This window comes from Polypterus senegalus, chromosome 12 (assembly GCF_016835505.1).
Source record: "Polypterus senegalus isolate Bchr_013 chromosome 12, ASM1683550v1, whole genome shotgun sequence".
NCBI classification, from domain to species: Eukaryota; Metazoa; Chordata; class Cladistia; order Polypteriformes; family Polypteridae; genus Polypterus; species Polypterus senegalus.
In genome coordinates this window covers 50,872,125-50,884,292 of record NC_053165.1, presented here as the reverse complement: position 1 = coordinate 50,884,292, position 12,168 = coordinate 50,872,125, and the positions used below count along the sequence as shown (strand labels likewise).

General features: G+C 37.4%; 1 protein-coding gene across 1 annotated transcript in view; it reads left to right on the top strand.

Moving 5' to 3' along the window:
• Window positions 1-12,168, top strand: part of slc6a6b (solute carrier family 6 member 6b) — a 117,072-nt gene that overhangs the window by 93,406 nt on the left and 11,498 nt on the right. The window contains exons 10-11 of the mRNA XM_039771135.1: window positions 3,292-3,429; window positions 7,050-7,152. Of these exons, the coding sequence (XP_039627069.1) occupies window positions 3,292-3,429; window positions 7,050-7,152 (241 nt within the window). The remainder of the gene's footprint in view (window positions 1-3,291; window positions 3,430-7,049; window positions 7,153-12,168) is intronic.

Sequence of the window (12,168 nt, the reverse complement as noted above, 5' to 3'; positions counted from 1 at the left end):
GACAACACAACTTGTGGTCTAAGCTTATACAGTAGTAGAAGTAGTCATTCATACTAAACAAGATGTCCTTAAACTTGACTGGTTAAAACATTTCCTATGACTTGGATTTGTGTACCAAAGGTATGGGAGGCTGAGAGGGTACAAGTGTGGTATGTGTCCCTTAATCCACAATACGTGCTAAGTCACTTACACAGCCTGTTGAGGGTGCTATATTGTGCAACGGTCCATCATTGTAAATAAGAGGAAAAATTCTGTTATTGCCTTTTCTGATTACAAAGACTTCATATGACTTATCAAAACAAATCTTCGATTTGCTGTACTAGCTAGGCCGTTTTCTCATTTATTTTCATGTAACTTACACTTAATAGAAGACAACACAGAACAGAAAAAGTCATGTTTTAAATAGCTCTCTTGGTTCTAATGGTGCATGAAAGATTGAATATTTAACGAAAATGACACTTTAACTGCAAATCAAAACAATCATCAACGATTTACAATAATCATTTAAACAAGATGAAAAATATTAACCCAAAAGAAATGAGCCATAAATAGAAACAGGGCTGTTTAAATGCCTCGCAACACTATGTCAGAAGATTAATTAAATTGGTATTTCTATTAAAAAAAAAACTTTTTTTGCAAATACATTCTTTCAATTTATAAGTAGAAATGTCTGTATTATAATTGAGTAATCAATGTTTGAAAAGGTCTTCATATAAAATATGCATACAAAAACAACATCTCCACTAATCTCAATAAATCAGTAACACTCTTTTAATGAAAGAATGTTTCTTTTATTCTCAGCAAATCATTAGGCTGAATCTGAACTGAGACTAAATGTAAAAAAAAAAATAAAATAAAAAATCAGGCTACAAAAATAACAGTGTAATGGTATGAACTTAGTTTTGGTTTATTTATTACAAGAACATCTAAAACCTATCAACTGCCCCTATGACTGGATAGATAGATAGATAGATAGATAGATAGATAGATAGATAGATAGATAGATAGATAGATAGATAGAAAGAAAGAAAGAACTTTTTGTCTCCAGGGGGAAATTGGCATTTTACAGAAGCTTAATAAATAAATAAATAAGATTAAATAAATAAATAGATAAGATTAAAAAAGCCGTCATAGTGAGGGATTACTACAGTACTGTAGGTATGAAGGACTCCGTGACTCACTTCGCTGAATAATTTGTTGGCAAATAATCCTCAGTGTTAAGGTGTTACACAGAGGATGAGCAGAATTGTTCATAATGGCCATCAAATGTTTTCATTCTCTACTACTACCTCCATTTTGTCAGGCGTATGTCCCATAAATGAGCCTGTCTTTTTTTTTACCTTGTTGATTTGGTGGGCATCTCTTGAAGTAATGTTACTGGCCAGCGTAGAAAATCTCACTGGCCATCACAGAGTTGTAGAAGATGTGAAGGATGACACTACCCACATTAAAAGGGTGCAGTCTCCTAAAAAGCTTCTAAAGCTCCTCTATGTTACAAGACCAGTCCGGCTTTTCACTGATGTTGCCCCCCCCTGCCCCCAAACACTTGTGGCAGTACACCAGATCCACTTCCTGAACAGGTGGGGAGGCTCTTGGATTCGGTAAAAGTCAATCACCAGTTCCTTGGTGTTTTGGTTGATGTTAAATTGCAGACAATTCTTTCTGAAATAAAAAATGAAGTTCTCCATATGACTTGGCTAATTTGTCTCAGCTAGCTACCTTATAAATACACCCATAGTGCAGTTTCATTTAAGTGACATGACCTTGTGTTACACAAATTTAGTTATATTTATAGTCTGAGGTGTACAAAATAAAGAAAAAAAGAAGACAGGAAAAGAAGAAAAAAGATCAGTAGAAAAGATGTAATTGGAGTGCTTAGCAAAGGTCATACCCACCTGAGGTGGCCTTAGGAGTATGCGGGGCCTTGGGCGAGTGTCATATGTGGGGTTGAGAGCCATAAGTGTACGCTATATACCGTACCACCACGCTCACAGGCTTGTCTGCCTCTAATGCTGTACGCCTTATTATTGTTAAAAAACATGGTGCCTTATGTAGGTACCATTGGCCGTTTGATTACATTACGTATTGTAATTGTTCTCATATTGGTTTAGTGGCCTTTAACCAACTTAATTAATGATTCAGAAACATTTTGCACGCAAAATTAACAAACTAGATAACAGTTGTTTCTGCCGAACCCGCTGGAGTCGGCAAATTTATTTAATTACGGAGAACCAGAACACTTGTAACAAAACGAACACTTACCAACGCCCTGCTGAGGACCAATCTTTTCACCCAAAAGCAAGAAATAAGGCCATTTGGAGACACCTGCATGGTATTAGCATCGCCTTCTTTGCTGACCCAGTGTAAATCCGAAACTGAAGGGCATAATTATTACAGTATTTTAAAACCAAAAATGTCGTCCTAAGAGCTTTCTTGGTTATTGGTATAGATGCCGGGAAAGGCTTCTAAAATAACAAGTCCTTGTTTATGATTGGTTTCCGAAGAAATCCACCACATGCCGTATTTCAGTCTAACACGGATTTGAATGTCTTGCAGAGGCCCCGCATATTTGTATGATGAGCTGACGGTGACAAAAGAATCTCATATTGCGGGGACCCCCTCAGGTGTGGGGCCTGGGGCGATTGCCCTAGTCGACACCCCCAAAGGCCGCCTCTGTACCCACAAACTGAAAAAGTTGAGCACCAAAACCTCAGACGACAATCAGAGAAGCAGAGCAGAGCAAAGAGGTTGTTAGCACAAACAAAAGTAGAATTTGTTTGAATCCGCAAAAAGTATGGGTGTTATCTACAAGTTTCGATAGATAACCTTTTGTTCTGATGCCTCAATGGCATCATGGGTCCACACACAACCTAGTTGTAACACAGACACCACATAAACAAATGGCTGCTTTGTAAATAAACTCAAAATGGTGGCAGAAACAGTACAAATAAAAGTATATAAAGTCAAAACTGGGAAACATCATCAGAGGTGACTTTAGGACTTCCTTTAGTTTGGATACCCCTCCAACTGTTTACTGACGTGAATTGCTTTAATATTGGTGAACACTAATGTAATGTGGCTCATGCTTCATGCCAGCCATACAGTATCAGAGAATTGTAGTTCTGCCTAGACACTTTGTCATTATGTTTGTCTTTAAATCACATTTTATCCTGGTCTAGATATGTGTGATCTCCTGATTCTCTCTGAATGTTAGTTGGCCATTTGATTAGCTACTCTGTGTTTTACGCTTAGAGAAAAAGCAATTAACATAGGTGATGTTTCTCTTTACAGTTTGTCGAAGTGGAAGGGCAGATCACATCATTAGTTGATCTGTACCCATCCTTCCTAAGGAAGGGTTATCGACGGGAAATCTTCACAGCTATAGTGTGCATTCTCAGCTATCTTCTGGGACTTACTATGGTTACTGAAGTAAGTACAAGAACACTCTTTTATATATAAAAGAGCAGTTGTGTAAAGCTGTGTAACTCGTTTTACATTTTAATAAGTTAAAAGTTGTATTCCGATAATGTATTCTTCACTGGGTAGCTGTCTTTTGTCACAAATACTAGCCAGGTCCACAATGAATCTTTTGAATATAATTTGCCTTTACTTGAGATCACCCAACAATCATTTGGCTTGCTAGTTTTATGAAATTTTATGTAGCAATTATTGGAATAGCTTGATGATGATAACTGTTTGAGCTTTATGTTGACAGTGCTCAGTGCTGCTTTGTAGTGGCTCCAGGGCTCTATGATTCACACTGAAAATAGCAGAAATTTAGATATGTGTTTGTGTCGGACCAGGCTGATTGATGTCCCACTGTCCCCTTAACAGATACACCACACTAAGATCAAAGTCCGAAATAATGCACTGAAGAAACGATTTACAACCACAAAGCAAATTTACAATTATTTACAAAAAAAAACCCCACCTTAAAATCGCCAGATAACAACACTCGGCAAAGACAGACACAGTCCAAAGCACAGTCCAGTTTACCGAAAAAAAAACGATGATGACATACAGAAATATGACCAAGTCTACAGCCTTTGGAAAAGATGTTACCTTTGTCCTACCGAATAACATGAATGTCTGATGATGACCTGTGGTGGAAGGCAAGCACTGAACAAACTCCAGCAAACAAATCCACGCGATAAACAAAATGCACACAAAATCCAAGAAGAGCTGTAATCCTTGTAGGTTAATGATATTGTAATCCAGAGATTGAGGAAATGTTTGCTGCAGCTTTGTAGTATGAATGGAAAAATAAACATGCCTCGCTTTTTCAACTGGTGCCCTTTGAAGTCTTACGCCATACCAGGCTTCTTCCCAGTATGCCAAGATAGTCTGTTTGAGGGTGATCCTACAGCATGCTGGGAATTGTAGTCCCTTTCAATTAGCACTGCTACCATTATATACCGTATAATGAATGTGAGTCTGTGATAATATCTGTTGATCTTTCAGAAAAGGGTCACAGCACAAAAATGGCCTTCTAAGAGTCAGTCACAAATTTATCATCTGTACATTTCTTTCCCAATTTAGGGTCATCAGATCCATCCTGGCCACTGAGCAGGAATTAACCCCTTTAGGTCTATTAAAAGCCATGCTTACACACATGCCCATACTCACTCATAAACAGCCAATTTGGAGTCACTGATTACCTTAATCTGCAAATCTTCAGGATGTAGAAGGAAACCCCCGAGTATGGAGAGAAACACTGACAGATGTATGTAGTGTGCCTGAAGGTTTCCTTATACCTACCCCATGAAGGCTGTGCACAGACAGCAACGCAAAGTGCATGCCCAGTCAGCAACCGAAACACATTCATGCTTGTTGCATCCCATTCGACCTGCACGTTGACAGTCTCCTAGTCAGTAGGTGACAGTGTTTGGTCAATGTCACATAGCTAACAATATCACAGCAGAGGAAGTGAGACTCTGACGATGAAAGAAGAGTTGTGTCTGTTATTATATTAAAGGAGAAGGTGGAATATTAGATCTATTGAACAAAAGTGGTGAATAGAAAATTGAGTATAATATTCTTATGAATTTGCACTTTGAAGGCCTGATGCATCAAATTCAGCCTTTAATTCATCATTCTGGCACCCAGTTAACCAGCCTGTACTCGAAATTCACCACTTTGGATACATGATACCGCCTCTGCGTCACCACACAGTTAGAAAACATTCCACATGCAGTACATGACCAAAACCCAGTGTGCATTAGCTGCATGCCTCTGTGTTTGACGTCATTTTCACCAAATGGCCATTGTGAATAGCGCGGATGTGTCAAGTATAAACCAACTTTAAGACGGAAGCTCTTAAGTTGTACCTGAAACCTGAACCTACAGAATTGTCTCATACAAGGTAACACACTAGAAAAGAACAAACACTATGCCCCTTGATCTTAATTACACACAAAAAAATGGCACCTCCTCTACATGAGGCAAAACCTTACTAATAAACGTTCTCCTGGTTCCATGCTTTTTGTTTATGGGCCTAGAGGCTTTTTTAATGCCTGACTCAGGAGTACATTTAATGCTATGTTTGAAGATCCAAGAATCACTTCTGGGTCTTTTAAAACCTCATAAAAGTAAGGAGGCCACATTGAAAAAACTCTCACCAGATGTCCCAAACATTTCTACCACCGTAGTTACCTATGGAGACAACTCCCTGACAATCTCATTACATTGACTGATAAAGTAGACCCAGCATAAGTTTTTCAACTTATATTCAACCACGCACACGGTACTCTCACCTGTCATTTGTGTGAATGCTTTTGTCAGACACAGTTCCTGCTCTCTCAGCTCTTATAAATTTTAACATTTTCTCCACTAAGTTCGCAATTAAAGACAACGTATTATGTCCCAATCCTATTGAAGAATTTCATCATGAAGGGTTATCAACAGAAGAAATTAGTACACGGGCAATCCTAACACTGAGAAGCGATGAAGTCAAACGAATTAACTTCAAAAATGTTGATCGGTTACATGGCAAATTGGTTAAATACGTATCAATAGACTATGCTGAAACGGTTGGTGGTGATGGTGCGGAAGATGAAAACACCAACTTACAATATCTCGAAGAATATCTACAGCCATTAACACTGTCCGGTCTTCCACCACTCAAATTAATGTAGAAAGAACGATGCATCCAAGAAAGGTAATGTAGTACATCTTGCTGCTTCACCGGTAACATTAGACAACAACGGAGATCTTAATATGCCATTCGCATTAAAACATTAACAGTTTCCCATGAGAATAGCTTTTGCAAAGACAATGAACAAATCTCAGAGCCAAACATTCGAAAAAGTAATTTTATTTAATAGAGAGAAAGAAATGAAATTCAATCACGGGTAGTTATACGTTGCGTTGTCATGATGAATGACCAAACACAGAATCAAAATTCAATGCGATATTGATGAAAATGTAATTCAAAAAAATAGATTTTAATGAAGTTGTACAGTACAAGATAGATAGATAGATAGATAGATAGATAAAAAACTATATTAGATAGATAGATAGATAGATATGAAAGGCACTATATTAGATAGATAGATAGATAGATACTTTATTAATCCCAACAAGTGTAAATTTAAAAGGTATTTGGGTGTTAATTTCAAAGCCAAACACAACAAAATGGTATTACTCAATAAATAATTCTAAAGTAACATGAAACATAATTTACTTTCAGATTATTACATTTTACGATTTTTTAATATGGTTAATTACTCGCTGTAATCTAAAACAGTTAGTTCTTTTATGCATATGTAACAATTCCCCTGAAAATATAAAGCCTGTTTAAATTGTACATCCGCATCCCTATATGCGAGCAGCAGAACCGCAAAGAAGCTAGCGCGTAGCACAGGCTCGGGAGTTGGCGAGCGAATAAATAATACAAGAATAAACTCTGTGTTTCACATACTCACAACTGCAGACCTATTTTGGCACACCCCTAATTATTAAAGTCTCCATTTCAGGAATAGTCTTGACTAATGATCAGTTTTTTTTAATGGTTGCTGCATCATGCTGTCCTTTTGTGATGTCTTTTTCAGGGTGGCATGTATGTGTTTCAACTCTTTGACTACTATGCAGCCAGTGGTGTGTGCCTTTTGTGGGTTGCATTCTTTGAATGTGTTGCTGTAGCCTGGGTTTATGGTAAGTGCCATACTTTTACTATAAAAATAGAGTAAAAATACAGGATAAGAAAGGGTGGTTGTGCTCCTTCAACCTTATACATGTTGCGATTTCATTTTGATTTGAATTTTTTCCTAATCTTTTGTGCATTATTCAGAGCAATTCCTTTAGTTTAAATGTAGGCTCTAAGCATCGGGAATTCACATTGAATGTAAGTTTAAAGTAATTTTCTAGTACATAAAATCTGTTACCATTGTTTTCAATTATTTTAATTGCAACTCTATTTTGTTTTAGTAGTTGTCACTATTTTCAGATCCTGTTGATGACAGGAGTTGCTAGTGAGCTTTAAAAAAAATTTAAAAACTGGAACAAAATTAAATAGAGCATCTGATCATAATATAAACATGAAATTCATAAAAGCAATGTACAATAATACACTGCCATGATTAGAAGTTACATAGGTAGCAAGCCCATATGTGCCAATTATGTGTTTTATATTGGACAAAATATAAGAACCCATCAAACTGAGCACCCAATGATCATATGTTACTGATTTCCTGGATTGCTGGGAGTAAGTAAAATTCTTGGACTGGGTTCTAAACCTGCTACTAACACCGTGTGACAAAATGTAACTAATGGTATTTCAAATGTTGTATGTTTCCTTGGATAAAAGCATTAGCCAAATAAGTAAATTATTATTTTTTTTTTTTTAGCTTAAGTATGCTATCTGGACCAGGTGTTCCCAACCCAGTCCTTGAGGACCCCTAAACTGTCCAGGTTTTTGATCACTCCGACCATATCTGTACCAGGGAATCAGTTACATAAAACACATATTGGATCTATATAGGCTTGCTACCTGGGTACAACAACAACATTTATTTATTTGGCACATTTTCATACAAATGGTGTAGCTCAAAGTGCTTTACAATATGAAGAAAGTTTGAATGAAACAAAAATAGGATTAGGCAATACTAAGTAACAAAGAAGTCAGGACCAATGGCCAGGAGGATAGAAAAAAAAAACAAATAGAAAACTAAAGATGGGCTGGAGATAAAAAAAAAAACACAAAATCTGCAGGGGGTCCAAGGCCAAGAGACTAGCAAGCCCCCACTGGGCATTCTACCTAACATAAATGATCTAAATCAGAATTTATAGCTTTCAGGTTTTACATGAAAGAATTTGATGATGATGGTCATGTGGACATCTGGCCTTCAATCCATCAATGTAGGGACTGCATGATGCCTTCCTTAATCAGGTGGTCGGGGCACAGAATGTCACCTCAGAAAACCGGAAAAAGAACAGCAGACAATAGTAGGGATTAGTATGGATTATGGATACTTGATGAAAATGATATTTCAATGCCACATATAGCTTAAAAGGGATACACTAAAATGAAGCTATGACAAAGCCATGTTAAAGTAATGAGTTTAGCAGTTTTTTTTAAAGTGCTCCACCATATTAGCCAGATGAATGTCTATCGGTAAACTACCCCAGATTTTAAGTGCATAACAGCAGAAGGCTGCCTCACCACTTCTTTTAAGTTTAACTTTTGGAATTATAAGCAGACACTCATCTGAAGATCTAAGGTTACAACTTAGAGTGTAAGGTGACAGGCATTTCAAAATATAGGACAGAACGAGATTATTTAAGACTTTGTAAACCATTGGCAATATTTTAAAGTCAGTTCTGAATGGCACGGATAACCAATGTAATGACATTAAAACTGGAGGGATGTGCTCAGATTTTCTTTTTCTAGTTAAGATTCTGGCAGCTGGGTAAATAAACAGAAAATAAATACAATAAAAATCTGCACAATAAAATTATCATTTGAAAAAAAAAATGTCCTTGAGCTATTGAGCCAGACTTTAAAAATTAAAGTTAACCATCGTCATATAAACTATTTTGAGGCCAAATTTTTCCCCATTATCACTGGAGACTGAATTTTCCTTGCAAAGACTGAAATTGATCAAATTGCTTAACATGCAACTACCAAATGTATGAACACTCTGTACCTGACAATTCTGAAGTGTTTTCAAAGGACCTACTGTAATTACTCGCATTGGGAAGTCGCACTGTCTACCATACCTGCTGCACTGCTGACACTTTACTTTCTGTCTGTTGCTACAGACTACGCAGTCCAGATTGTGTTTTTTGTTTTTGTTCTCACAAGTGTCTCTAAAATGATAAAACGGGAAGAATAAAAAAGTTTTCGGCATATCTGTTAATTTTCACACTTGTCAGTTCAAAAGCATTCTCCAGAAAAAAAAAATCTAATCAGTGCTGCGGCAATCAGTAGTATTCACCAGGATCCCATGTATTTTTTTTTTAAATCTGGCAACCAAGAGAGCTTCCAGGGGTCAGTGTCTAGATAGCCTTCCCAGACAACATTTGCTGGAATTTGTATGGGAAGATCACTTTTACTCACCCTTTGGAATATTTCAGCAGCACTATCATTGTCACCTTCTTCTCACAGCCCAAAATCCTCATCTGACAAAGCAGATTCCTCATCACAAACAATACCTACAGAGATATATTGTATATATATTTTTGATGAGAATGTCTGTCGGTATTTGATCCTGTGGTATATTAACAATGAATGATTGACACAAAAGTACTTCAGTTTATCTTGCATTTTCTTTTTGCTGCCATCTAGTTGATAAAACCAAACAATACATGCTAAGCATCTATTCTCACTAACTAGCCTTCTACTTCAAGATGGTGACTAGTGTTGATTGGTGAAATTCACATCGAATATGCTGCGTTCTCTAGAAATCTTGTTCAACAAATATTTTTCTAGAAATTTTGGTGTGTGGCCAGCTTAGGTGAATATTTTTTCCCAGCTCCCTGTGCTGTTTTTTTGAGGCCAGTGTGACATCACAGAGCTGTAGCATCTATGTTCAGAACTTTCATGCAATCCTACTATAAGATCCTTTCTGATCAGTTTCAAGCATGCATGATGTCATGACCCAATCAGTACTCTAGTCGAATTAAAATAAAAAACTTGCACAATTTTCGTTTTAAGGGTTTCATTAGCTGACCGTAGTGAGTACTGCCACCGAATATATAACACTAATCCTTGAGTGCAGCACCACATGGCTAATTTGCATGTATAATTAGCCATGTGCCCAGCTTTAATCTCAAAACAAGCATTAAAGGAGTCCACTCCTTGTTAGAAAACACAAGAGACCCTGTGAGATAATACAAATAGCAAAACATTTCTTATGGTTTATAAGGTATGACTTTCTTCTTAATGGAGAAAAAAAGTGTGAAGCTTCTGCACAGATATATTTGAAACAAAAAAGACATTCTGGAGTAACTTCAAACTGCTGCTACTCTGCAAGGCCAATGTGTGCACCAAAATTGAATTCTTTGAGTGCAACAATCTATATTTTATTTAATTATTGTTACTTGTAGTTTGTGGCCATTTGTTGTATTTTGTTTTGTCCAAGTTTTTTGGTTGTTTGAGGCAGCTCAGCTCAGCTCACAGCTCAAATCACATTTTTGGCCACAATACTCAGTCCAGCATAGTAGACAGACATTTCTGTAACCTTCAGGGACACTTAAAAGACCATTACACTATTATAATCCATTCAAAACAAGTTTGATTCCTTCTTCTCCAATAACTGCAATTTGTACAGTTCAGTGAAGTTCCTGAACATTTCTGTGATTTTGCCAAACTCACAGTGAAGCAAACTCTGTGGGATTCATCACTAATGGTGTCTTTTCTTAACACCCATTCACTACACCAGTGTTCCCCAACCTTTGTGGTGTCACGACCCAGTTTTTCACATGCCAATGTGTTTGCCCTCATCATGGTCTAAGCTGGGAAAGTGTCGTGGTCACTCTTGGTGAAACAAGGGCAATCATCAAAGCAGTAGGGGAGGTCCCACACAAAAGTATTATAGCAGCAGATGACTCAAGTGCGATCATCAGTGCTTTTTCTCCTAGATGAACTGGGCAGATTTGTCAGAGTGAGGGTTGGGGAGGTCATCCAGGATTGGCCGAGACCTACCTACAATGCTGCCGCTATGAAATGAGTATGATTGGATTGGGTGGGCATTTCTTTCTGGGATTGGCTGTGGCCCACCTGCAATGCCATCATGGCCCACTGGGAAATGCTGCTTTAAATTTTACAGTATATCGACGTCTGTCAATACTGGCCCAGAAAGTGGTAAAAGAGAAATCATTTAACCTCCTTAGCATTAGACCCGAGTGTCACACTGGCTGTGAAACCAGAGATAAAAGTGTTAGTCTCTGGTGTTACTCGGGCAACTCTATAGATGTGTCTCGTGTAAGCGTTAGACCTGAGAATTACTTGGACAATGGTATTAGACGTGTGTTACGTAAGCACAACCTGAGCATAACCTGGTCAACGGTGTACATGCTTCTTCTCCAAGCCTCATAATGGCATCTCGTAGAAAAAGTTTTTTAGCAGCCATGGTGTTACATTCTCTTGACAGTGATATGAGCAGTGATGTTGAGGAGCCTCTCATCAGCATTGATGACAAAATAAAATCGAAATGGACAGTGAAACCGAAAGCAATTCTGATAAATTTGAAAGTGACGCTCACGTTTGAGTTTATGTTGACCCTGCTTCAAATAAACCAGCACTACCTCACTTTGATGTTGTGGGGCAGCCAGGAATAAAAGTGAATGTTGAGAGCCAAGATCTAGTTATGTACTTACTTGAAGTTATTTCTCGATGATGACCGTGATCAAAAAAAACTACTGTAGAAACTAACTATTATGCTGAACAATGTTGGGTAAATGACTGTACACCTAAGTAGTTTTCTTGTTCAAACAGATGGGAAACAGTAGCTACTGATGATATCTGGTATGATGATTATTATTATTATACTTCAGCCTTTGTATTTTTGGTGTTTAGGTCATTTTATAGTAGGAAGATGAGATTTAATAAAAGTGTAATTTTTCAAGCCAAACAATTAATGCTTTTTACATGTTTTTTTGTGAAAGGAGGTTAAAACAGAGACATGAAACTGTTTTACATATTGCTTGTCCCATGCAGACACTGGCATG